At 45.5% G+C, this 27954-nt stretch overlaps 1 protein-coding gene across 10 annotated transcripts in view; it reads right to left on the bottom strand.

Annotated features, from left to right (window-relative positions):
- Window positions 1-27954, bottom strand: part of BIN1 (bridging integrator 1) — a 90087-nt gene that overhangs the window by 33374 nt on the left and 28759 nt on the right. For 5 of the 10 annotated variants that reach the window (XM_059475883.1, XM_059475884.1, XM_059475885.1 and 2 more), the window contains exons 2-8: window positions 19595-19675; window positions 15019-15073; window positions 14502-14596; window positions 12603-12698; window positions 8610-8717; window positions 5882-5974; window positions 761-846 (exon numbers count right to left, since the gene is read on the bottom strand). In XM_059475883.1, the coding sequence (XP_059331866.1) occupies window positions 761-846; window positions 5882-5974; window positions 8610-8717; window positions 12603-12698; window positions 14502-14596; window positions 15019-15073; window positions 19595-19675 (614 nt within the window). The remainder of the gene's footprint in view (window positions 1-760; window positions 847-5881; window positions 5975-8609; window positions 8718-12602; window positions 12699-14501; window positions 14597-15018; window positions 15074-19594; window positions 19676-27954) is intronic. The other 5 variants (XM_059475889.1, XM_059475892.1, XM_059475888.1 and 2 more) reach the window with 1 other exon arrangement.

The raw sequence follows: 27954 nt of genomic DNA, 5'->3' as shown, positions 1-27954 counted from the left end.
CAGCATTGGAGCTCTGCACAGGGAACCCCCAGATGCCTCTGTCCCTCCCAGCTCCTTCCCCAGCCAGGCCTGCAGGCTGCTGTGAGCACAAGTCCTGGCTCAGGCTGGTGGAAAGGGGAGTGAAGGCACACATCAGCACTCTGCTTTCCCACCCTGCTGCTGCCCACTTTCTCAATCCTCACAGAGCATCACTGTCAGCCTGGACATGACCATTGCATTTAAAAATAAGAAGCTGGGACACTGCTAGGAAGATTTTGCCAGATTTCCACTGTGTCATCCCCATAAATCAGCTTCTGCTGCCCTGCAGTTCATCCCCCAAGCTAAATGTTGGTCTTTGCTTCACCTCTCTTTTCATCACCACAATCTCTGGTATGGCAAACCCATGGTCTCTCAGGTCTTTCTTGAAAATGGAGCAGAGTTGGTAAGGTGCAATATAAAGACCATTCTGTACAAATCTCTAATAACTCTGTGCAAAATAACAACTAAATAAACTACTTAGGGCAATACAGCAGTAGGGCAAAGAGATTAAGAAAAGCAGAGAAATACAGTTTCTCTTTGTGGTAAAATCATGCTTTTCAGGAAAATCATGAAGTAAAGCACAAGAGTGAACCTGTGACTGGGGGGAATCCTAGGACAAACAGAGACAATCCAGAGGAAAAAAAAGAGCAGACACCCAGTCTAGGCTAAGAGGATTTGTGACCCTAGAGCTTGGATATTCATTTCCTTCCAACCAGGCCTCAGGAAAAGTTCCAGCACTCACCTATTCCATAGTGAAGGCAGTTCCTCCTGCAGATCAACATTCATCTCTTCAAACACCTTCTGAGCCTTTACCAACTCTTCTTCAGCCTTAGCAACAGAGAAAGGAAATTGTCAGCTCCAGCACAGCCAAGCACCCTGCAGGGCTGGAACAGCTGAGACTCTTTTCACTTCTTTGGGAGACCAGGCAAAATTCTGGCATGAGGTAACCAGCATCCCAAATGAGTCTCCCAGGAACCAGGGCTGCACCACAGGTGACCCTTTAGGTTGAATTTGCTCCTCTCAGGTTCTCTCAACAAATTTCCCCGTTTATACGCACAGCAATTCAAACAACCACTAATGTGTTTCAAGTTCTTTAAACTTCCCTGACTTCAAAACCTGAAAGGAATTGGTCAGGCATCCAGCCTCCAGCTCAGATACAGATGAAGGTAACAGGGGCCTCTGTCCCTTGCCAGATCTCAGAAAGAGTTGAAACCCATCCCAAATGGCTTTAGAGAAGAATCCTCCCTCTTGAAGACTCTCTGCTGAGGTCAGGTCATGCTAAAGCCCCATCTCCTTGAGGAAGAGAGGAGGTCTGCATCCTTGGCTGATAGAGCTCTCCCACAAAGCTGACTGGAGAAGCAAGGAAGGGTATGCAAAGCATGAGTTGTGCCAGAGGGAGGCCAGGCTGCAGGGCTTCAGCAGCACATCCTGGTTTCCATGGTCTCACACAAGCGCAATCCCTGGCTGGCTGTTGGCCCCAACTCCAGAAGGGATCTCCTTCTCCCAGATGAGAGTTTAAATTTGATCTGTTCATTGGACCCAGACACTGACAGATCCCAACACTGATGGACAATTCTGTCAGTTTTCAGCAACAACAAAAAGGATGTTCCTGGTTTCTGTTGCTGACAGCAGACACCAGCAACAAGCACATGCCCTTTCCTGCATCTGTCCTAGGTCACCTCTTTCTCTTTTCAGTGCCTTGACCTAAAGTTTTCTAATTGAAATATTTCTATCCTGTAATCTATAGCAGCATAGCATTCTGCCATGCAATGAGATGTAGAATGGAAAAAAGCCCTGGATGATCAAATTTGGAAGGTCAGCACAAGTGCCTTTATTTGTGACAACAGCAGGAATTTCACAACACCACAGGCCTCTGCAAAGAGCCCACAAGCTATGGAAGCTGGATCTCCCTACCAGCCTGCAGTCAGATTCCTACACCTTCTATGAAATCAAATTTTATCTTCTTTGTGTCAGCTTAATTAAAGAAATCCAGCTTACTGCTCCTTAGTGACAGTTATATACAACAACAGGAATGATGGGAGAAATGGTTTAAAAATATTTGGCAGTTCCAAATCCTGTTCCTCACAGGAATCACTCTCCATTATATGGAGCAGGATCCTTTCACTCTCCATTTCTCTCCTGACTCAAGAGCAAACCACAGGAGCTCCTACTTTCCAGCTAGCTTCACCTATCACAGGGTTGCTCATTGCTGCCAGAGGCAAGGCTAAGGCTCTGTACTCAAGACCAGGGGAAAAATATTCCCCTGTAAAGAGACACATCTGGGTATTCAGAAATTAAGACCTGGTGAGGAACAGGCAAGGGGAGAAGGGGTCATGGTGCTTCCACCCAGAAACCCCTGTTTCGCTGCTACACTCACTGAAAAACTCAACATTTCAAGAGGGTTTGCACAAAACAAACAAAAAGTCTTTTAAACAGAGACACAGCTTATGCTGAATGAGAGACAATGATCACAAAGACTCATTCTACCTTAAAACACCTTTATGAATGAATGCTACTAATGCAACCATTTTAAAGGGAGTAAAAAAATAAAAACACCAACAAGTCCACCCTTTGGCTTTATCTTTTTCTAACTTCCAAACTATACTGGAACCAGAATCAACCCAGGAGATGATGTGACACCATTGAATGCTGTTAGTTTTTCAGATGTGGTGATTATCATTAACATTCTTTCCCTCTCCCATTTACTTGTGTATAAGGTCAAAGAACCTAGAAAGCAAGGTGTGAATATTGTGACATCCCGAGGCAAAGGCAAAGCCAGGAACAGGCAACGTTCACTCTAGAGCAGTTGTAGGAATCAGGGATCCATCCAGCAGGGCCTGTGGCTCAGCTAGTGCTCTCATCCCCAGCTAGAGCATTGAAATAATTCTTCAGTCCTTAGTCTGCCCAGGGATCTTCTCACCAGTGGGATTTATTTTGCTTGGAAGCTGGAATCCTGGCACTTGATAGCCCTGACTGCTTCCAGCCAGAGCCAAAGCCAGACATCAGCCTGGTCACAAGCCCTTCTAGAGAAAAAATAGGAAACAGGATCTCAGAAAATCTGTCTCCTCTCCCTGCCTGAAAGGGGGAAGGTTTGAGCAGGAGATGGACAACAAATACTTTCCTGACCTTCCACCTAGCCAAAGCTCAGAGTGCCAAGCACAACCAGTTCAGTTGTGGCAGGGGACAATTTTTCCACACTGTTTATGCTACTACCACTCATTCTGCTACATCCCAGCCCTCCTGAGTGTCTGGTTATGTCCAGCCTTGTGCTTCCAGGCAGTCTGGTGACCATTTCACTTCAAAGGCCTTTGTTGTGAACTATGGTAATTAGGCACTGCTCAGTAAATAGTTTAGATATCCAAGAGGCAGGGATAAGGAAGAGAGCAGGAGGATTCCCTCCAGGCCCAGGCCCCACCAGTCCCAACCAGACTTGCCTCTCAGAAAGACTCAACTTGCTCACCTTTTCCTGCAGACAGAGATATTGTTCTGTTATCACTGGGATGTTGATTTTTAGTCTGCATTAAACATGTCAGCAGAGCTTAGTCAAAAGGCAAGAATGTGCTGTTCTAAGCCATTTTCCTCTTTGTTTCAAAAAGCACAGTCACTGACATTTCTAACTGGGAGTGTGCAATAGCAACTCCCACAGCAGACTTCACAAAACATCCTCACTGTGTTGTTTTTGTTTTTTTTTTATCTGCTAAAGGCCTAAAGAGCCAGAAGTTTGCACACTGGAAGGAAGGACTTTGCTTTACACTAGAAACACCATATCTCACTGACCCCATTTTTGCATGGAGGCTGTAAAAGTATCAGGCAAGAAGAGACAGCAACACAGCTGCTGGTAAAACAAGACTTTTTTGAGGCTTAACATTCTGAAGCTTCTCAATAAATGCAGTGTCATCAGCCCTCCTGGTTTTATTAGGAGGTTAATGAGATTTAGGGCTGTCATTAACACCTTCAGTCTTGAAATCACACAAATGTAAAAACTGAAGCCTTTTCTTCCTACCTACTCATTTTTGTGAAGGCAAGCCAGAAAACCTACAAGTTAAGAATACAACTAATGTTCTTTGTTAAGGGTTTTTTTTTGTTAGTCTCCAACCAAAAGTAAAACTAAAATAAAGAAAAAAGCAAAGAAAAAAACCCAAAATGCTTACACAAATAGAAAAAAAAATTAGGGTTGGCAATAGCATTACTCAGCAGAGGAATAAAAGGGAGCGTTTTGAAAATATCTGTGGTCACTGAATATATTAATGCCATGTACTGGGAGATTAATGCCCCCGCAGCACAGTGCCTGGAAAGATTACACAGTCCCTTGCATGTGCTGTAGGGCAAAGTGACCCAGAACAGTGAAATTATGGAGTGACTCTTGGTATCCTAAGATCCACAGGCAATGGATGAGGGGGCACTCATAGGAACTTCCTCTCTGGGCAGTCTGTGCTTGCTGCTATTATAGCAGTCACCACAGCCAAGCCTGAGAAGAGGAAAAACGCCCATGAGCTGATAGATTCATATATTTATTTGTGACTTGAGGAACTTCCCATACCTGTTTTCTACTCCTCCAGAAAAACCACCAGTCAAACAGACCAGTCAAGAACCCCAACTGTGCAGGTAGCTCCCAGCTGGGCCAGCAGAGTTACAGGAAAAGCCCCCAGGAGGCTGCCATGTGTCCTTCTCCCTTCAATCTAGAATGAATACATATTTCCTCCCTTTGCTCTGCATCTTAAGCAGGGCTGCTAACAGCTGTTTGTTTCCCAAGCTTTACTGATGTGGTACTGGAGTCTTTTCCCTGATCCAAAGCCATAAAGTGACTGTGAGGGGCTTCATAAGGTGAGAGGCGTTTCTAAACTGCAATTCATTCCATGGACAAGGAATGTGAAAACACAGGCCATTTGAATGAGAACACATGAGCTCACCAGGAATTTGTGAGCAGGTAACTGGTGCTCTCTCCCAGTATGGTAAGGATTTATTATCCCTTGCTCATTGAAAGCATTTTCTTCTCACTGACTGTCTTCTGACAACTCCCTCTTGTCCCTTAAGGTGTTCCAACTGAAACACTGATCAAGATTTCATCAGAAAGTCACACTTCTATGCAAGTAGGATTGAAATTTTTCTTCCCTGCAGTTCCTCTGAGCTGCTTATATCTCTCAAGGTGCTATAGCCTAAGTACTGCTAGATGACACCACCTTGATCTCAGCCTGTTCAAATATGTCACACAGGGTACAAATTGCCCGATCTGGGCCCATCTCCTCTCCTGTGCAGATCGAAATTGGATCTAAAAATGGCTTTTAAACCACAACAGCCAGGACAGTGCTCATGTGGGAATATCACAGGAGAATGTTGCAAGCTAACTCAGCAGCCACAGAAATCACAATGTTATTTTTTTGTGGCTTTACTCAATGACACAAATTCATAGGCCAATTTTTCAGCATTTCCTTTTTCTCTTTTTTTTGAAACGGCAACAATAAAAATTGACTGCTTCTCTTAGCGCAAAATGGAAGTGGTAATTGGAGGAGCTGTGTAATACATCACCCTCTGCCTCAGAGTTATTCCATAGCCTTTCTTCATCCACATTTCATCTCAGGGGGAGAAAACAACAGCCCAGTATTAACACATCTGACTAGAAATCAGTCAGGCAGCCACAGATTCATTCACTGGTCAGCAACTTCCCCGTGCCCACGGTGGCTAAGGAGTGTCAAGGACTTGTCAAGGCTCTCTTGACAGTCCAGAGAGGACTTGTCAGTCCTCTCTGATCTTGACACTGATGAGAGAGGACTAGAGTGAACGTTGCCTAGAGATTACTTGCAGGGTGCAATCTAGAGCCCAAAATAGCACATGCAGGGTTAGAGCCAGGTAGAACAGCAGTCACCTGATTTCGGAGCAGATTAGTTTGTGCAACGAGGTGAGCTTGTAGCTTCCCTTGACACCACTGAGGCGCAGCTTTCTCAAGCAGCGAAACAGGCTGGGGGAGGGAGCATGTTTGAGTGGGAAAAAAAAGAAAAACAAATAAACAGAGAACAAGAGAGACACAAACATATATCTTTTAGGATAAAAAAATTAAAATCACAACAGAGTGTGTATTTAGAGGCTGGGCCAAACCAGTATCACCAAGGCGAGAGAAAAAAAACAAACATCCTGGGACTGATCAGTTATGAATCCTTTGAAGCATGCCAAGTTTAGCAGTAATTAATGTCCCCATGTGGGCTGGATACTGCAGACCAGCCAGGCAGCTGTAAGAGCAACAAATACAGTTGTTAGTGACCTAGCACACAAACAACCCTACTCCAAGGCATGGCTGTGAAGTTGGAGCTCCTTAAAGAGAGGTCAGGATTAATTAATCATCATAATTATTTGCATGCAACAGCTGAAAGTCCACAGCGATTTATTTTAATAGCAGGATGTAAGTTTAGTAATAAGTGGCAGGGGTCCTGGGTGGGAAAAGAACATCCATATATTAGAGAAGAATAAAAGAGACCACGTAATGCCAAAAAGTATCTGCACTGCTGTTTCTGTTACTATACCATGAAACCTTAATTAAGTCAGTTCCCACTTGTATCCTGTGTCAGAAACATGAATTCCCTCTCCTAGGGGTCTGTCATCACATTCCCAAGTAACTTATACTGGAACAACCCTACTTCAAAGGTCACAGGCGCAAAACTCCAGGCACAGAAACAGAGGTGAACTACCTCCAGCAGCAGAGTGCACACTGAGCCCTGGCTGCTGCCCACAGCCCTGCAGAGCTGTGTGACTGCAAATGTCAGATCCCAGGCTGGGCAGTGAGAGCTGCCCCCTTGGGAAGGCCACACACACAACCCCCTGGGACTTGCTGCTCCCATCTTTGCAGTGCAATGTGTCACCTATTATCCTGTGCATGAGCTTATGGCCTGAATTCCAGAGGGTGGAAAGATCAGATCCAGTGCATGCTTTGGCTGATGAGAAGAGTTTGATCAGGTACTGAGAGACCCTTTCACAGGCTCATGAATAGAGCACCAACTCCTAACTCTCAATATTTCACTCTTCAAACTGCACTTTCCTCCATACCTGTTATATCATCTTAGGTGAACATTTGGGGCAACAGTGACTGCAGCAGTGATAAAGGCAGCTAAACTTTGCTGCAGGGCACCAGGTACCAACCTGAGTAGATCAATTCCTACAAAACCATTTGGCTTTATCTTACACTGCAGCAAAGATCCCACTGGCATGCACCAATAAAATAACATGCCCCAGGGAAATTCTGCTCCTGCCCCAGACACAATGAATTACTGCTTTGAACTGAAGGCACAACCAGCTGGGCCTCATGCCTTGCATACAGAATCAAGACTTGCTTTGACACACAAGTGATGCAATGACACTTGGGCCATCAATCTCTCTCCCCTTTTGTCTGTCGAGGTTAATCACAGTGCAAGCAGCACACTGTAGATGACTGATGACTTGCAGGTTAACAATAAAAGTACTGTGGCTTCTAAATGCACATCTTTCACTTAGAGCAGGGATGCATCTTAATTTCTTCTATGCAGGAAAAACACCAGCATCACTTACCTAGCTCATATTCCCCCCTAGCAGAAATAACCCTAAGCAAAAGATGACTTGTCAGCCTGGTTAAAAGATACAGATCCAGGGTCTTTCTTTCCTCTACCGCTTCTACCCTGAGCAGTCACAATTTACCATGGCCCGCACCGAAGAGAATAAAAGATGTCTCCCCAGCCCTGGACTATTCTGTTGTGTCAAGAAGTGTCCTGTGAAAGGAAGCACATGGGTTCAAATACACTCCGGGTATAAGAGGAATCCATAGCTCATTTTAGGGTCAGTATTCAATTAATGCACCTTCTCTAGAACAAAATTAGCACTATTACCTTTTTCAGCTACATTAAAAAAATGTAAACTTTACTTTTAATTAAAATAAATCTCATTAAAAATAAAATCCTTTACTTGACTATTGGGCAAGCCCTGGATCAAGCTATTTAGAGGCAGGAAAGAAACCTGACAAGGAAAAACTCTTATTTTTCTGCTGTTGGCCATATTTATTATCCAGTAATTGTGACCAACAGACAATAGAATGCATTCATCAAATGTGCATAGAGTGCTTTTCCATTGATGTACTTGTAATTCACACTCCTAAGGTTCTCTCTGCTGGGATATCAGAAGGTTTCACAAACAGAACCAACTTCAAGTAACACTGAAACATTCCTACCACTGCTCTAGGATGGAGAGAAAGTCCCAAGAAGCAGACAAACTGTAACATTTTTCTGAAGCACTGCAAGATTTTGCTTCTCCAAGGGGCACACAGGCTTTTCTGTCAGAGGCTGTTGGTCCTGTGCACGTGACAAACCCATGCCCAAGCATTTGGCCACCAAGACATGCAGACTGCTGATAGTGGGTCTGAACCAACCAAACAAAGGCCATCCTGCCTTCCAGGAAAACTAAACAAATGAGAAGGAAATACCTAGCAAAACGTCACCAGTTCACAACGCCCTAATGATCTTAAAGGTCCTTGCCAAAATGAATGAATTCTGTGAAAACACAATGAACAGGTACAGCTGGCAAATGCAGAGCTCCCAAAAAGAAAGGAAGGCTGCATATCCTCCTGATTCCTTTACCTTTGCAATTTTGGTTTCATCCTTCTTCTTTGCAGTTTGCAGGGCTTCAAAGTGGTGCCTGGCACTGTCGTAATCCACAAGCTTCCTTCCTCGCTTGGCGATACGAGACTAGAAACATGGAGAAAAGAGTCACACCAAGAGTCCTCCCCAGCAGCCTAAACTGCAAAGCCTCCCAGGAAAAACACCCTCCCAACCTCCAGAACACCCCACACTCTGCCCACACAAGGACTCTCCCTGGATCCTCCACACAGGAGGAGGCCCCGGGAGCCATTGTGGCAAGCACCATTTCAGAGGGAGCACCTCAGGAGGAGAGAGAAGCCATCAAGGGAAGGTGAAGGGATCCACCAACAGGCCCCACCTCTGGGTGACATGGGTGTTTTCAGAACTTTAGCTCCACTGCCTCCTAAGCCCCACCATGGGCCTGCATCCTATTCTTCATTATTTTCAGGGCTTCCTGAGGCCTGCAGCCAGTCTCTAACTAACCAGCTCACTAGTTAGTGTGGAAGCCTGAAAGATTTAGTTCAACAAAAGAAGGCATTTCTTCTGCCAGCACAGCTAAAGCACTCATCCCCAATGCTCAGGCTATGCCATGGACAGCTTTTTGGACCCTGTGACAGAAGCTGCAGACGGTGGTGACCGCCAAAGGCAGAGGTTGCTGTCACCAGCATTCAAACAAGGGAAGTGCAAGGGAAAACCTGCAGCCCTGGGTCACCAACATACAACACTGAAGCCAAAACAAATACAAGGAGAGTGCTGACTGTGTACCAGACTTAAATTTAGGAATGGAGTCCTGACAAATCCATGGTTGAGAATCCAGGACAGACAGTCAGGCCTGTGGCCTGATCCTGTGTGGAAGTGAGGAGCCCAAGGCTCTCTCTCCCAGCCAAGTTGCACTTTATTGAGATTCTGGCCCACTGGGTTTCCCTGTTTTAGGAACTATCCATCCCCTCAGCCCCCTTGCCTCCCACACTGCATGCAAACATCCCAGACTATCTGGGTTGGAGCACACACCTTCCCAGCCTCACCAGACACTTCTCCCTGGATCACAGAGCCTGGAGCACGGTCAGTAATCAGCAGCCCAGAGACAGGCTGGATAACAGAGTGAAAAGGCATGGCAATGAGCCAGGAGCATTTCTAATTAACCACAAAACCCAGGGACACACTGCAGAAGGAGGAATCAGCACTGGGATTTACTTGCAAAAGCAGAATCTCCTTCTGTCCTGCCTTGGCAGGGAGCTGTGGTTTCCTCTCCCCAGGCTCCTGCAGATACACTGCAGAGCCGTGCTCAGGGCTGATCTGTGCCAGAGCAGCTCACACACCTCCCACACACACTGCTCTGCTCCTCCAGCAAACACTGCTGCAGCTCTGGGTGAGTCACAGCAGAGCTGCAGGATCTCAGCCACATGCACTCCCAAACTCTCCTCTAAATGCTCAGCTCACTCCAAGAGAGGAGTCATGAAGAAGCTGAGCCACCCCACAGCTGAGGTCACTAGGAGACACCTCCCAAACACCACAGTGCCAGCCAGAAGACAAAGTATTGGAGGGGGCTTCCAGCTGCAGAGCAACCTGATCTGCAGCTTAATGCATCTTACAAACAGACCAGAGGAAACATGACCCCATCTGGGATTTAAGATACCACTTTGCCCCCAGGTCAGCCTGGTAGAGATAGCTGGAGTTCTCCCCACCTCTGACATGGCCACACAGACACTTCAGTTTTTGGGTTATCCCACCAGGAAGTTTGATTCAATGTCACCCATCTTTCAAACAAAGTCACCCCTCCATGTTTATGCAGCTCCCAAACTTCTAACACCCCCATGTTTCTGTTTCATTCTTGCCTGGAGTACAGGGAAATGCTGCAAGGTACAGACACACAGGGTGTGAGCCCTCCTGGAGTAACCACTGAGCACACCACTGCCAGTGGTGGCACTAACAGGATTGTTAGGAAGACTCAAGGCTCCCTTCTATCACTCCAGGACAGCTGCAGGGACCCACCATCACCCAAATGTAACAGCTGAACTACAGCAGTCTTTACTACTTTGCAACAAAGCCATCCTAATTTGAGTCTCCTTAAAAAAAAAAAAATAAAAAAAAAAAGAAAAAGAAAAAACAAACTCAAGCCATCAAAAAAAAAAAAAAAACTTTTGCCCTCTGCACTCTACTGATGTTTGGTTTTACAGCTATAGAGCACCAACTTTAGTTCAAGTCAGAAAATCCCCAATTCAACAGGTATTCAGAACTTGGGCTGTAGTTTATCTTCTCTGGGCTCACTGCAGAGACCTGTACTATTATTGCACATTGTGCAAAACCAACAAAAAACTCACGCAGAAATATTAAATGCTATGCAAGAAGAGTCCTACTCCAAGAAGTACAGACACTGACCTGCAAAGAAAGTTTAAAGTACTTTTTCAAGTTAGAGAAGATGGAGAGGCCTTGTTCAGGGGTTAACTTCCAACACTGGATAAATTATTTTCTTTAACACACAAAAATTCCTTACTAAAGGCATGCTCTGTTTTCACACTCCTGCTGGAGATCCCTTTTCAAGTCCAAAGAATCCATGGGAATTTTTACAGCCCCTCAAGTAAAGATTGATTGAGAACATGCTAGAATGTAACAAAAAAATAACACATGCATAATCTAACTCAAACATTTTAATTACTAGGCTATTAATAAAAACAGGCCTTTTCACAACAAAATTAAAATCATCTTCTCTCCATTAATCAACTTATTTTACCAGAGTAATGCCAGAATTCCAGGAAAAGCAGAAAATTTCATTTTGTGGAAAACAAAAACCAGAAAACTAATACCACAACAACAAAAACCAACTCAAATATTCTGTAAATGACATGAGACAGGGAATTTTTTAATTTTTTTTGCCTGCAAATCTCAAGAATGCTAATTCTTTATGTGAGGCCTAGCTATACTTCTGTGTAGCTGGCAATGTTCAACAACTGATAAAATGTGATTTGGACCAAAGGAGTGCCAAAGCCTGAGTCTGCAGCAAGCATAAAGTAAGGCATCCAGCTGAGGAAGCAGCACAGGGTGCACTTTGACTGAGGCCCATGGCATCACATCCCAGAGAGATCAGCCCTACAGCCTCCAGGAGCTGGAAAGCCACAGCCCTTCCCCACCCCAGAATTCCAGGGGCAGAACAGGCTGGAAAAATGAAGCAAACCCAGGGAGTCCCAGGAGACAAGGCCACTGCTGTTCGGGGCTCATTTTACAAGCCTGTGACCTGCCCCCATCTGATACAGCACAGTCCTCCTGAAGCAATAAATACTGACAAAGGTTTTAAGAGACATGTGCTGGGGAAAGGGCTGCTCTCACTGGAAAGGAGCCAAGCTGATACTTCCCATATGGTGATATCATTACTTGTGCTTCCATATGGTGAAGACATTTCCTGCATAACCTCCAAATGAACGGAGGAGATAGCTGTGGGGGAAGGGAAGGTCACAGGCCAGCATTCAAACCCTGGTCCCTGGATACACTCTCTCCCAAAAAGACACCCATCCAGCACTCTCCCTTCCCTGAAAAAAGCTGGGTACAAACACAGCAGACTTCAAGGACCCACAGAAATTTGCCTTCCACACCAGCCTCTATTCATAAAGTACATTTGGCACTAACTGCTTCCTCAATTTTTTCTGCTTACAAGAAAGTTATAAGACAAACGGACAAAAAGAGATTGAGACCTTCTGAGCTTTTGTTGACACTGCCCCCCCTGCACTCTGATGCAATAGGGAATTTCATGGATCCTCTTGTTCAACACTTCTATTTTCTCTTCAGCATCTTTCCCCTGGAATCTTCACTCTCATTTTAAGCCCAAAATTAGAACAAGACATTTTCAATTAACCCAGGGCTGCAAAGATCTTGGCTGCTTTTAAAGAAGACCTTGGAGAAGCCCAGTACACACTCTCCTAAAGCAGATATAAGAAATTGATCTTCAGAGCTTTTATCTGCTGCAAATCTCTAGATCAAATAGTTCCAAGAGAATCTTACTTTAATATCTGGAAATTGGCCAAGGTATGTATCCATGGTCAGAAGTGCTTGATCCACCAGCTTCTGATGGAAATCTGTCCACAGGAGATCATTGTTCTGAAAACCAAAAGTAATGAGTTAACTATTAAGAACACAGGGCTCCACATTTCTGTTTTTCTCTGTGAGTGCTACAGCCAACAATCTTGGGCATTCAGAGCTCTTAAGAAACAGTAATTTCTTTGGAAAACTAATGATAACAGAGATCTTGGCAGAAATGGCAAAGCCTCATGCTGCTAATTCTGGTGACCTCTCCAAGGACAGAATGCCTTTGAAGCCCTATCTTTCCCCTGCAATGTTAAACTCAAATCTCTACAATGGAAGGTAATTGCCAAGCTGGTTTTGCCTCCTTCTCCCAGCAGCTACAAAAAAGGGACACCTGACACCACAAGCCACTATTTTCTGGTTTTCATTGCAACACAGCTTCCTGGATAATCATGAACAACAGAAAGCTACACTATCAATCTCACACCTCCTGCCTCCACAGCCCAATGGAAGCCACAGCCAAGGCTTTCACCTTGAGCTGTGCCCACTTCATCCTTGACCTTAACTCAGGCACAGCGATTTCCTATCAACACCTTGAATTAGGTGAAAATTACCTTCTCTCCTGTTTTTCCACATGAACAAAGGGTTTTGGCTAAAACATTCAGGAAAACTTCCCACTTTGTGCTTTTTATTTAGCAGGAATAATTCTTCTCTCTCACCTTCTTGCAAGCAAACTATAAATAAGGAATTAAAAGGGAAGGTGGACAGCTGGAAATATTCTTGCAGACCCAAAGGGTAGCTACAGTTAGTTCTAGGATTCATGTCCCCTTTGATGTCTCTGGCTCAAGTTTTCTGAAGGGTCAATGTCTCAGGAGGCACCACAGTTGCTCAGGAAAAAAACAAGGCCAACAGAGACTGCGTAGTAAAACCAGCTGAAATACAACTCCATTATTTACTGCAACAGCACTTCCTAATGCAAAGTTTCCATGTTAATGAAAAAACTGACCTGGAAACGTTCAGATTTTGTTTGAATTATCTGCTTTGAAGTCATTATTTCCTGGGCAAGATACAGATGTTATTTCAGGTGAGATTTCCTGCAGGGGAAAGAAGGAGAAGGAAAGAATCCTTCTCCTGTTTACTCCTTCACCACTTCTCCAATGGCACAGACAGCTGCAGATAAGCCCAGTCCTGCAGCCTCATGGCAAATGAATCCAGAGAGCTGAACAGCCACAGCTGCTGCTCAGCAGAACAGCTGAGCAAGAGAGCAGAGGCTGCTGCCTCCAGCTGGATCCACCCCAGGCACAGGCCAAGGGGATCCAAGCTGCCAAATGCCAGGCTGGGCCCTGAGCTCCACAGGAAACACCTGGGCAAGCTGCACAGGCATCACCTCGCCAAGGGATGACAACACCTGCAGTGGGGGTGACACATGGCTCAGCCAAACAAGGGAGCAACTGGAACAAGGCAGCTGGTGGTGCTGCCATGAGGGGCTGTGGCAGCTACACAACTGGCTGCTCTGAGAGCTTTAGCCATGATTTTATCTGCTCCTTTCTCTTACACAGAACATAAGCAGTACACCCAGCTGGCCCTCCTGAGTTTCTGTTGGAATCCTCTGTCCCCGTTTAGCCACTCAGGGGAAACAAACAGCCTCTGGGCATAAGTGTTCAGTTCTGTGTAATGTACAAGCATTTGGCAACAATCTCCTACAAAAATACAGGGCACATCCTTCCAGCCTTCCTTTCCTCACAGTGCTGTGTTTGTCTCCAATTCTTCTGCAAAGTGTTATGCCTGAAGAAATGTGGTGCACAGACACAGCTTCCAAAGCTCATCTCTGCTGACAGAGCAAGTCTGGACATCCCCACATCCTGGACAAAGTCTTACCTCTGCTATTTTATTTGTGTCATCTCTCCCAGGCCAATCTGGCTCATAAACTTCCTGCAAACACTCTGTCAGCTTCTTGGAGGCCTCGTGCATAGCTAGGAAAGAAGAGGGAACTGTTCAGACAAAGAAGAAAATAATGTGTTCCTCACAGTTTAATCCTTACCCAGAGGCACAGGAGCATTACAACAGATGCTGAGCTCTGCCTTATGAAATGTCTGACCCTTGATGAAATGGAGATGGAAGGTAACCAGAGGGAGAAAGGAACCAAGGGTGCAGCTGCATCAAGCCCTTTGTGTCCATCCTCCCCTAGAAGAACATGTGGAGGTTCATCTGCTAAGACACCACCACGTGTTTGGCATCAAAGAATCCCTAGCTGGTCCCAAAGGACTCTGAAAGATTCCCCCCCTAACAAAGGTGCAACTCATGCCTGGGGTAACAGCAGGGAGGGGGAGGCTGCAGAAATCTCCCTGGGAGGTGGCACTGGAGGGGAACAAACCTCAGCTGGTGCAGACCTTACCTTTGACAGAAGCCAAGTAAGTGCGGAGGTCCTTCTGCAGCCTCGTGCCTTCAGACTGCCAACATAAGGAGATCACCAGTTATTCTCTCAGCTAAGGAGAGTCTGTAAGAAGCACTCAAGCATTTATAACTAAAGAAAACTGGTCTGGCAGACAGGCTACACACCAGTCCTATGATCACATGAAACTTCAAGCCATCGCATTTTTTGTATTTTTTTGCTCTGTGTTCTAGGAACTTGTAGGACTTTTGCAGCAAATGTAACTCCTCTCCTCTTGTACTCTCTTTGGGTCAGTTCCCAATGCTTCCCCAGACCAGAAGACTTTGTTTGTAAAACTGGCCAGCTTTTTCCAATCCCTCATTTCCTTTGCTGATGGCAGTAGGAAAAGAACAAATGCGAACTCATCCAGAACTTTCGAGGCATGGAAAACAATTTGGGCCATGCTGCTGGAAGCAGATGGATTTCTCACAAAGCTATGCTATCACTGCCACTTCAACAGCTGGGCAGATTTAGCCTCTGCTTAGAGAGCACAGCTGCACTGGGAACACAAAGGATCTCAGCATGAGCTCAGTTGAGACAAGAGGTGCCTGAGTGGTGGGGAGAGCTGATGGGAAACATCTGCTTTTGAAGTCAGTAGCTCTGAGGCAGCTGTTGAAGATGTCCCATGAGCTCCCAGTCTCTGGAGTTGGCTTCAGCTGTCAAAAGTCATTATGCTGGGGTGCCCCCTCAATGGGGCACAAACTGGGAAGGAGAAAAACGATAGCAGGCTATGAGGTGCAATGGTTCTCTTTTCTGCATTCTTGTTTTGCACAAGATATGCAAAGTCCCACCAATGGATACATTATCATCCTGCTGTATCATTTTTAAGAATAACTAAATTTCAACTCACAATTTGGAGGTTATAAAAAACTGTCAGCAGGGAAAGTCCTCTGCAGAACTTGCCCACTACACACTTGGACACTGCAATATCTGGAGCAGTAACATTCAAAACTGTAACATCTAAAATCAGAAGCCACTTCTAAAATTGTGTGCATGCTTGCTCTAATCCTGCCACAGCAGCAAATGACACAAGCCAAACTCAGAACTCTTCAAGTCTCAATACCCAGTTCCAAAGCCATGGAGACAAAAGTATCCTCTGAGCAGAAAACCAGCACCACAATTAAATGTCTAGTCAATATTTTTAGATAGATCTCCTGGAAAAGGTAGGGCTGAAAAGTGGAGTACGCAAATGCAGCAATGCAGAACCAGCCTTCTGTGCTCTCCAGGCATCCTCACCAGTGGTGCTGCATCCTGCAGCTGGAGTGCTCTCAGTCACCTCTTGCTGATGTTTAAACTCAGCTGTGCACTCAGTACACATTTGACATCTGAGGGGGCAGGAGATATGTCCTGTTCCAGATTAGATTAATGTAGGGCTGGAAGAGCAGACTGTGTAATTACAGGGAGGGGAAGCACTGAAACAACAGCTCCAGGTAACCCCCCCTCAGCAAAACTTCAGAGCTGTTAACACAGAGCACGAACTCTGGGAGGGAAGCTCCACCCTAGGGTACCACAGCGAGGCTGTTAAGCTTGCTTTGTCACATAGGGCTGAAATGGAAACTGCTGGGTGTGATGGGTTCTTGTCAGGGAAGAAACCCTCTCTGAGCTACTGACTGCAATGGGAACCTACTCTGTGACAGCAAATGTCCCCAGTGCCTGCCCTGCAGCAGGGGCTGTGCCCACCACAGTGTGGTGCAGGCTGAGGTGGGTGCAGCCTGTGCCAGCAGCAGCTTCCCTCTCATGTGCTCGGTGTGAAAGGTGTAAACCAGCCCAGAACTTCCACACAAGTGGCAGCTCATGAAGGGTATCAGAACCCAGCAGCTCTGCCAGGTAGAAACACACCTGGTGCCAGGTGTAAGAGCTGCCACCAGCCTCACACTGTCCCTCCAGTGAGTACTTCAGCTCAGAGCAAGAGAAGGCAAAGCCTGGCACACCTCAGGCACGGGCTGAGCTGCACCTTTATAGCAGGACTCTTGCTCCCAGGTCAGCATCTGGGACAGATCCTCACACCAGTGACTGAACACAGGTGACACTGGGAAAGTGAAAAAGGAGGGAACCTTCAAATGGCCATTTGGGAAGGTAAATAGCCAAAGAATCTCCATGAGGGAGTAGTGAGGGGCAGTTCTGCTGCTTGTCAAGCCTTCAGGAGACGCAGCTGCACCTGCGCAGCTCTCTCCAGCTCTTTTGCCACAAAGCAGATCCATCTGAGCCAAAAAGTTCATACCATTTAGGGACCTTAGAGTGGTGCTCTTATATGAACCTGATGGACGGAGTTAGGAAGTCCAGTGCCTTCCCTTATGTCCACTCAACCACTATTTGAGAGACCCACAAACACCTTGGTTGAAAATGATTGATTTTTAGACCTGCACTCCATTCCTCAGCAGACCACACACAGCAACATGGGTCAAAGTGATCCAGCACAGTCATTAGAGTCAGAGGAGCCTCTAATCAGCCAGTGAACAAGGTCAGTGCCTGCTCACACCCTGGCCAGTTCCACAAGAGAGCAGCGCTGTCCTGTCACCAGCCTGCAGCAACAGGTCACTTTCCTCCAGACCTCCATTCCCCACTGGAGCAGTTTGTAATGAAAGGTCACAGAACTCTCAAAGATAACTATACTACACACACCTAATACATATAAAAATATAAAGAAGTTTGTATATATGTATATAAAGCTAATTTTTTATTCCCCTAGTCCTCAGCTCTGGATATCCTAAGAATCCAGCTAACTCACACTCATGGTTTGCCCTGTAAAACAGGCATTGTCTGCATTTATTTTAGTAATAGGGAAACTGAAAGCCTAAGAAAAACCAGCAGACCCCAAGCAGCAAATGCAGAGCAGCCTCCAGCTTCTTTGATTAATTATTTGGAGAATTTAGTTCATGGTCTGCTGCACAAAAAAGGAGAAAGAGTTCAGATGCAAGGGATACAAGAGGCAGTGCTTCTTAACAGGCTCCTCACTGGAACTTAGGGCTTTGGAAATTGAAAAAGCCATCCCAGAGAGTCAGAACTAGAAATGTGAATCTGAGGGTTTTTGTATTTCTCATTTATAAAGGTTATTTCTTAATTGCTTAAAAATTATACCAAAAAAGTCACATCTGGTAATGTCACATTGTCAGAAAGCAGTTAAAATATATTCTGCTGTCTACAAAACAGTATCATTGTGGACATGCTGCATGGACTTCTGGAGCAATAGCTGCTATTGCTGCCAAGAGAAGGAGCATTAGTGTCCAGGAATCTGCAATCAGCTCTGGTTACACATAAGTCAAAGCCAGACTGAAGGATTTTCATTACATTCAGCTGTGGCAAATCCCTGCTCAGCTGGTTTTGCGACACCACCACATCTGCTGAGTCTCAACAGACACGATGCAGCTGCCACTAACAGCTCCAGAAAAAGGTCCTAAATGTGTCAAGCCACAAAAGAGTAGCATTTATTCAGCACCACCTGAGCTACGCTGTGGCACACATTTCCTGCCACAAAACAGAAGCAATGCTTCCCCTACCAACAAGCACCAGCAAAATCCACAAGGTAACTGGTGTTTTCCCTGCTGGGAGGCTGAAGGCTCTAGATAAAAAAATAAAACAAAACACACCCAGTTGAAGATTGAAACCTACTGCTGTGGAAGTAGGAGGGTGGGGGAAAATTGCTACACTGTTAAAATATTTCTGTGCCCTAAAATACAGGGGATGAGGCAGACACGCAGAAGAATAATGACTCAGGCCTGACACAGTGATTGTGCAAGTATGGGGAAGAAGTCAGATTTAGGTCTTAGCCATGGAAGGATGTTCCCTTTTCAGCATTTGCTTTCTCTGTCTCTTCTGCCCTACACTGTGCTTGGGAAACTGAAACTGCCTTGTTCCATTTTACTTTTTTATTTCTAATCTGTTTCCCAATTTATCCTTCATTCAGTGACACAATGTTGCTCTTATATCTCTGCTTCCAGCAGAGCAGCAAAAATTACATTACAAAGCAGCTGCTAACTGAAGAAAGTGTTCTGCTCGAGCTATTTCTTCTTGTAAAATTGAGTCTAGAACAAGCATTATTTTTACTGATCTCTTCATTATTTTTACTGATCTCTTCACTCTCATGACCAGTGACAGGACTGAGGAAACAGGATGAAGCTGAGGAGGGGAGATTTAGGCTGGGTATCAAGAAAAAGTTTTTCACCCTGAGGGTGGTTGGGCACTGGGACAGGCTCCTCAGGGACATTTTCACAGCACCAAGCTTGACAGAGCTCAGGAAGGATTTAGACAATGCTCTCAGGCACATGGTGTGACTCTTGGGGTGTCCTGCACAGGGATTTGATTTATGATCCTGATGGGCACTTTCCATCTCAGCATGCTCGATGATTCTCCCACTGATTCCATGAAAGAGACCCTGGAAGCCACAATGTCATTTCTTGTAAGTGAGAAGTTCTGAGTTATGGGTCACTTCAACAGGTCTATGTCATTGTTTAATTTAATGGCCTTTAATTGCATTGCAGCAGATGACTGGAGGCTAATACTGAAACCCAGGGTGCAAATTACATATTGACAATTATCTTACCAGCTGTTTGTTGAAGTTTTGCACACACTGTTCAAACTGCTCATCTTTTGTTTCATCTGCTTTACCAAGCTTCTGAAGGACCTGCAGAGAGAGAGGAGAAAGGAGACTTTAAACATAGATACAGAAAAGCATAGAAACAGTTGCACGTTTTTGGTCCCAAGGCCAAAGTTAAAAAGTCACCCTTATTCTTGTGCTCAGAATTTTCAGAATATTTTTCCACACAATCATAGTTTGAAAACAGATTTACAGATGAGTCAGGAAGAACTCAGACCCCTTACATTCTGCTGTACTGAAGAGCATGACTGAGGCTTCTCTTTCACTGATGCAATGTTTTTTCGCAGACAAGGCAACAGCAATCCAGTTATCTCCTGAACCAGCAAGACACAAACCACATCCCTAATATGCCTTGTGTTGTGCAGTTACATTTGTCCTGATTTAAAACTAGTGCCTAGTCCAGACAGGGTGGAGTTCTGCTCCCAGAACAGCAGGATTGGCCTCAAACAGAGAGAGTTGTGCAGCGATCTCAGGGAGGGAGGGAGAGTGGCTGGAGCACTGAAAGTCCCACCTTCCTTCCACCTTTTCTCACTCTGCCCATGCCTGGCAAGAGCTGGTGCTGAGAGCCATTGGGGACCTTACACCACTAATCTGTGTGACACTCAGGCCAAGTGTCACTTCTGAGAGTGTCAGCAGCCACATCCCTGCACAGCACAGCTCCCCACAGCCTGTACAAAAATCCTTATCAGGCTACTTCTCTTATCACCATTCTCTCTTAGTTCCCTCTCCGTGCAGCTAAGTGGATTGCTCCCAGGCTTAGAACAAAACAGCATTTCATGTTCTGGGCTGGCAGGTACATGCATCACAAGAGGTCTGGGCAAACCTGTGGAGGAGGGCAGCAGGTATTTGTCATGCCCCAAGCAACTCCAGCTGCAGGGAGACTGGGATATACCCTGTAATTGGTTAATGCTGACTATATCATATCTCTGAATCAAAACTAAAACCTAACCATGCCAAAAAAAAAAAAAAAAAAAAAAAGGGAAAAAAAGCCTTGTCTCACAGGAACAGTGAAACCAGAGAAAAGCCCTCCCAGCCCTCAGCCACAGGAGGTTTTGGTGAGCCAGAGGTGAGCTAGAAAGGGAGCTGAGGGAGCACCTCAATGAGTGAGGCAGCCCTGTCTGGAAAGGGCACCAGTGCCCAAGAGGCAGAAGGCTCTGGAAAGCTGGAGTCCCCCTTGCTCTGCTGAGCACAGCAGAACAGCCCTTTACTCACAGACCCCAGCTGTAAATTCAGCTTCTTTTGGGGAAAAGGGGATTAAGGCAAAAAAAGCAGGTCCCTGATACTGACACCAGGTCTTCATGCAGACAATTACTAACTGTTCCCAGACCGAGGGACTGCCAGAGAGCCATGACAGTCACCCAAACCGGCTTCCTCCAGCTGCCTTTGCTACCCATGGATCTTCTCAGAGAACACAGAGAGAATTTTTCCCCTGCAAGGCAGGAATCAGTCTTTCATGATTAGTCCCCAAAATGGAATTGAAAAGGATCAGGCAACAGAATGTAGAATAGAATATTTTCAATTTGAAGTGACCTACAATAATAATTTAGTCCAACTGGCCATGCACCTACTGGCCCATTCTCATGGTTTTTTATACTGTTGAGGTGGAGAACACCTGTTATGCCTATTTGGCTAATCTCAGTTTCTCTCTCCCCAACACAGGAATGGATATTCCCATCTCACCCCTGACCACAGTAACGGACTCTAGTGGAAGATCCGATAAATAGTGCAGTCATTCAGCATTCAGCTCCTAAATCCCCTTATTTCAGCTGGAATTAAATGTCTAGGAGGGAATCACTATTTTTCATCCTCCCTCTGTTCAACAGCTTCTCTTCACCTCCAGAAATTGCTGAGGTATTCCAGTGTCAGCAAAAGGAGGGAAAAGGACACACAGACAAAGAGTACCCTCTTTGTCACCAAGACCACCAGAATTTTGAGTACAACTCAACAAACACTGCAAATGCCTGGTAAATCCGTCTACACAGCAGGACACAGACAGCATGAATATTCCCTTCTTCCTCACAAACCCTTGGCACATAGGAGCTTGCTGGAGAGAGAAGAAGCAATATTGTTTGTACTGGCAGAGTCCTGTGCACCAGACACTGGTGTCTCCTGTGCCCATCCACTCCAGCAAGGGGAGCACATCCCATAGCAGCACTGCTGCTGAGGTTACACATTCCTCTGCCATGCCAGCAGAACACAAGTTCAGTATGGCCTCATCTTTCTCATCAAGTGGTATCTCCTCCAGATGTTGTTCAGCTGCACTCCCCTAGGCTGTCAGATCTATGGAGCAGGGGTTTCCCACCTGCTGGGTGACTTTCTAGGTATCCATAGAGCAGGCACACCGATAGCACCCATCACTGATAAAATAAAGTATGCAAGCTGTAAATTCCAAAGAAGAATTACATTCTCTCTCAATGTGCAGATCAATAGAATTACTGGAGATACAAAGGAGATTTTTACAGGGCAATGCATCTGTCTGGCTGTTCAAAAGATGTGATGCTTTCAGGCCTGGAGGGGAGGGAAGGAGAGCATTTAACTGGGAGGAATCTGGAGTATGTCACCAGGGTCAAAGACTCAGAACAGCCTCAGTGCTTCCTGGTGTAAAACACTGAGCAGCACTCACAGACTATTCATTATGGAGCCACATGCCTGCTTCCATCATATCCAAGGAGTTAATTTCCAGTTCTACTGCCCCTTGGGGAACAGGCACACTTAGTCTGGGATCATCTGGCCAGCTGGGAAAATCTTGTTCCACTGTGCTGAGGCGTTCTGCACAATTTCTGTAAAACACTGGGCACTGCAGAGAGCTCTGACTCCCAGCCTATCTCTAAGGAAAAAGCTCCTGCTGTAACAGGAAAGCTCAGGTGAGGAGCAGCTCTGAATGGGGAGAGAGGAAGGGAAGAAACCCTGTGTGATTCCAGTGGTGACAAGGGATGGGTGAAACAGATGACTTGGGGATGCCTGCAGAGAAATAAAGCAAGGAAAACAAAATCAGGTACAAGAGAGAGCCTGTGAGAAGTGAATCCCTGGCTACACAAAAAAAAAAAAATCCCTTTTCTTGCTTCCTACACTACTCCCCAAGTAGATGAAGGCTCGTGCCCCATGTCTGCCAGCTGGCCCTGTGGGCAAGCCCAGCCATACAATGATCCCTTTTTTTACCTGCTATGATGCAGCAGAGAGACAACAGCCCTGGGCTGCAGCAGGACAGTGGTTATCTCATCACAGTGCTCCCCCTCATAGCCAGATCTGCCCTGCACAAAGCCCAGAGGTCAAACCGCAAGCCATCTGAGCAGCACGGAGGACGGCGCCTCAATGCTGGCCCTCCAGCCTACTCCCACACCCCCATCCAAGAGCTGTGCTGGCAAGCCATACTAACAAACCCCCCTGGACTCCCTGAAGCAGGCAGGGATGGAGCAGCTGGCCCAGGGCGTGCTGCTGACTGCAGACATGTCTGTGCTCACTGCTAATAACCCCTGAGCTCACAGGACAGCTCCCCTCCCCAGGCTGGCACTGCCGTCATAGGTCAGGCTATTCCGGGTGAGCCGCGGCTGCTCCCTCCCTTCCCCTGCCACAGCTTTAATCCTACAGCTCACTGCAAAGCCAGATAAAGTTGGGATGGAAACTTCAGGCTCTTTGATAGCTATTAATGGAGCAGCTTTACCAGGGCAGGAGACAGGAGTCCACCGCAGCTCCCAGATCTCGGGCGGATCAGAGACGGTGTGATGTGTCAGCTGCTGTCTGGCGCAAACCAGAAGCGGGCATGGATCTGGCATTTCAGAGATCAAGCAGCAACCATGGCCTGGCTCCTTGGTCTGCCCTTGACCTCAGGAGTCCTGGCCCTGCTAAGGACAGGGACCATTGCAAAATGGTGCAAGATAGGGTGAAGGAGGGAATACTTTGTCTGAATCCCACAGAACACCTTGCAAAATTGATTTCAGAGGAGGCTCTAGTGTTGCTGTGGGTTTCAGTCTTGATTTACAATGGCAATAGTAAATTGATTTACTATGATTTACTGATTTACTATGACAGGATGGGGCTGTCATCCCAGCCAGTGTTTTTTTGCCTCAGTGTTTTTCACTGAGGCAAAATACTTTTCCAGTGTTTCTCAGAAACCAGGTCTCTTCTAATAATTATAGCTAGACCTGCAAATGCTCTGCATAAACTAAGATCAACAGGCACAGACCAGCTACTGTAGAATCTCCAAGAGAGCCAAATTCCACTCACAGAGCCTCAGTTTTTCCTGCATTTGAATAAAAGCAACAAACAAAACAAGGAAACTCAGAGTTCAATTGAAGTTTTAAAAGCAGTTTAAGAACCTCGAAGGCAAGATGCTATTAAAAAAAATCAGCAAATAATCACATTCCTCTCATATCACACATGTGTTTGTAATCTGCTGTTGTGGACAGAACCATCTGCAGTAAACTCAGAATTGCTACACTTTGAGAACAGTAGAAGTGAAAGGGAAATATAAAAATCCTCATACCAGAGATGTGGCCTTTGCTAGCAATGGTCAGAGAAGTCAAGGCATTAAATAGCCTTTAAAAACAGCAGCTGTTCCTACCAAATTTGAATATTTGATTTGGGCTATCCAAGTTGCAGGTTCTCCCCAAAGACCATTAGATTCACACAGTGACTGATCGTTACCTAAATACCACAACTTGTACAACTCAAAATAAAGCATCTTATCTGGTTGCAGTTTTTTCCCAGGTTTGTACAGGTGCAAACATTCCTGAAGGGCAAGCCCCACAGTGATTAGCACAGGGTCTCCAGTGCTCTGATTCAAGCACTGGGTGGTAAGGGAATGGAGATCTGGATCAGCCCTGTGACCACCAAATTCTGATATAGAGCAGCAATCCCCAGTAAGGACAAACACTTGCTGGCAGTGCAGCAGCTGTCAGCACCAAGCAGCAGTATCAAACCAAATAAATGCAATTCTGCTTTGCTTCAAAAAGCAACTGCAACCACATTTATGCTTTCTAATAAAGAAATATATGCCAGCTGCTTAATGCAGCCACAGGCCTCAGTCAGCACTTTCCTTTCCTCCCTTTTGAAATATCAATGCCACAACACAGCAAAAGCCCTGAAACCCCAAATATTCTCAACACACCCCATGTAGACTCATTATGTGAACCAATAACCTAGCAAAAGCCTACTTTCCATGGCATATGGGTCACCCAGGCTAAATACCAGTTTAGGGAATGCAAGTGATGATCAGGAAGGCAATAAAATAAACACATTTATTTTGTGGCTCTCAAACAAAGCTAAATCTGCCTCTGAAACACCTGAATTTAGAGTGGTCCAGCCCTGATGAAGGGGAAGTCATCAAGCACAAACCCAGGCAACTTCAGCCCTACAAGTCCACATCTTAGTCCCCCCACAGTATCAGAGAGGGGCTGCACTTTCTGACATGGGCCCACTGCCCCTAAATCACTCCATCTCCTGACCTCCCCACCCCTTATCAACAACACCTCTGACTGCTGCTGTGTCTGCCAGCCCCAGTGCATAATCTCCAAGCACCAAATGGGCACTGAGCCAGTAAATACTGTGACTAATTTTGAATTGCAATAAATTGGCATGTGTCAATGGGTCAACCAGCAACAGAACAAACAAACCTTTGATCTCAGGCTGCTGCCTGCTATCCCATGGAAGACATTCTACTCAGAACAGGAGGAGAAGGAAATAGTGTCCAAGTCAGATGGAAAGCACAAAGCCATGTAACTTAATAAGGTACAAAGGAAGCTTCATAAGCTTTTTTAAGCCTTGTTTCTTCTGTGCCCACATACAATGTGACTTGTTCACTGAAGTAGACTTGTGCTCATGGAATACTTTGGTTATTTCATTCAGATTTGGGGAGAGAAGCATGAGCAGCAGGGGGAATCTGCTCCCCCTCCAGCCCTCCCCAGGAGAAGGGCATGTCCTCCTGCCCTCCATGCCTGACTCCAGGCTGGTTTTGGGGACAGCCTGGCTTTCCTCATGCAAGCCTGACACAATCAAGTCTTTCTTTCAAACAACTGGACAAAAGAAGATGGGGGTGGAGAGGAAGAAACTCCAAACATATTAATGCTTAATTTTAAATTGAGGAAATTATTCCCATAGCTGGGCAATCACCAAGGCCCTTGGATCACCGGAAGATGGGAAAGGGCAATGTCAAACTTGGCACAGACAGAGCAGTTCTTGTTTGCTTCTTACTTGCAAACAAGGTTCAATAGATCCCACAAAGACAGGACACTGCCTCTGCTACAGAGCTAAGTGTTGGGAAATGAGGGTCCAATACTGCATTTTGTTAGTAACTTCCTGAATGACCTGGAAAAGCCATGTCTAATGTCACACATTCAGCTGTAAGGAAGTGTTTGGTCAGCATGTCACAGAGTCACCAAATTTATCTCTGGCATTTCCAGCTGGCAAATAGGAAAGAGGAACAGAGAGATGAGAGGACCAGTTTTTCACAGGTGTCCCTATAGTTAAACTATGTGAGAATTTTCATGCTTAGAGCTATACTGCAAAACAGAAATTACTAAAAAGCCAATTTTCTGTACATATCCCCCAAAAATGTTTCCAGTGGGGAATTCACATCATTAGATTGCATGAAAGTCCTTTGCTAATGAAAGAATTTAAGACAAGCATCTTGAGTACAACTTAAGCCAAATTGATTCCACTCTACAAAAGAGTCAGTCCTTGTAAGGCCCTTCCAAGGCTATTCTTTTCCCAATCCAGAAGACGACAGCTTCAACAAAGGTCAATCACTTAGTCTCCAAAGAAATAGATCAAAAAGATCTCATTCCTTTCTCCATATGATACAAAGTGTGTGACTAGATACTAACAACATGCATAGCCAAAGAAACAGCCTGTATGTGTCAAAGAACCATCATCTTCCCTAAATAGCACTATATTAAAAAATTTCTGTAGGAGCCAGTCATGCTGCATTGCCTTGAAGGCTCATCTCAAGTATTTGCCTCTGAAAGCTGTTAAACAGCAGCCTCACCATGACCTGCACCTTCAGGACACACCTCTCAAGTTTAACATGACTCAGTGTGCTCATATTGCAACGCCTTTCATGCTTCATCCTTCTCTCTCACTCTATAGTCAATGTAGAAAAAAAAAAAAAAAAAAAAACAAGTTTCAGTTTTCTCACTCAGAATTATTTCCTGGAAAACCTCCTTCCCCATAACGGGCTCAAGAGAAAGTTCATGGCAACAATTTTCACCAGGCTGAAGTCAGCATCTTAAAATACACAGGACATCAAGTGTCCTAGGACCATAGGTGACCAAAATGAGAAGAATCAGGTCTAACCCCAGTTTTCAGACATTCCTCCCAATGCTACCTCCATGGGTTTAGAGGATCTCAGGCTGTTCCTGCTCAAGATGCTGTCCTCCAGGCTGTTGTTGGAGAACTCCTGACGTGCCTGGCTGGTCAAAATTGCTACACCCAGAGGTAGAACCCTGCGCCCAAGATAAAAAGCCCTCTCGGACACAGGGCCAGAATTCCAGTTAATCTTCTGCCCTAGGAAAAAGACCAGGATGATTTTCATTTCCCGGATTACCTCTTCTCTTTCTACTGCTCCCAGAATCTGCAATATCACCTGCTGACCCCATTCTCTGTCTCAGCAAGACTAATGTCCCTGAGGACCCACATAAAAAGCATCTTTGTTTTTGGAGTAGAACCTATGACAGTTTCTCCCAAGGCCATTCCCACTCTACTGACAATACTCAGTTTTTCCTGAAGCAGATACCAAACACTTTGCCTCCAACCTCCGTGCTGTGATCAAATCACTTACCTAAAATGGGCTTTGACATTTCCCTGCCTCTATGCCACTCCCACTCTGGGAAGCATGGCTATCTGCTAACACTGTCTCTAACCATGAAATGGTTTAAAAAAACATTCATAGACCTTTACATTATTGCAGGGCTCACTGCTGCTTCCCACAGAACTGGGCTAAGTATCTCAGTGGGATGGGTTGAGCCTTGACTTCCCAGAACACAGCAGTGGGACTTGTGCAGAACTCTAAACCAAAAGGCACAGTAAGTTCTGTACCCCTAATCTGTGCTGACTCTAGTCTCATACAGACTCATTAAGGAAAAAGATAAAGATGACATTCGAGTGTACACAAAGCCCAGGGACTCAGTCAATTTTTTGCAGCATCAGCTTTGGCAAAAAGCCTATAAATAACCAGCTCTTTGAAGAAATGGGCAAGCTGTATATGTACTCCCTTGCTTTTACTTCAGATAAGCACTTTCAGTGGGAAAAAAAATTGTTCATATTTCTCTTGAATGGCTCCAGTTGAGTTTTAAAGCAAACAACAACAACAA

The sequence above is a fragment of the Ammospiza nelsoni genome, chromosome 7, assembly GCF_027579445.1.
Source record: "Ammospiza nelsoni isolate bAmmNel1 chromosome 7, bAmmNel1.pri, whole genome shotgun sequence".
NCBI classification, from domain to species: Eukaryota; Metazoa; Chordata; class Aves; order Passeriformes; family Passerellidae; genus Ammospiza; species Ammospiza nelsoni.
The sequence above is the reverse complement of the archived record's forward strand: the minus strand, read 5'-3'. Positions and strand labels throughout refer to the sequence as shown.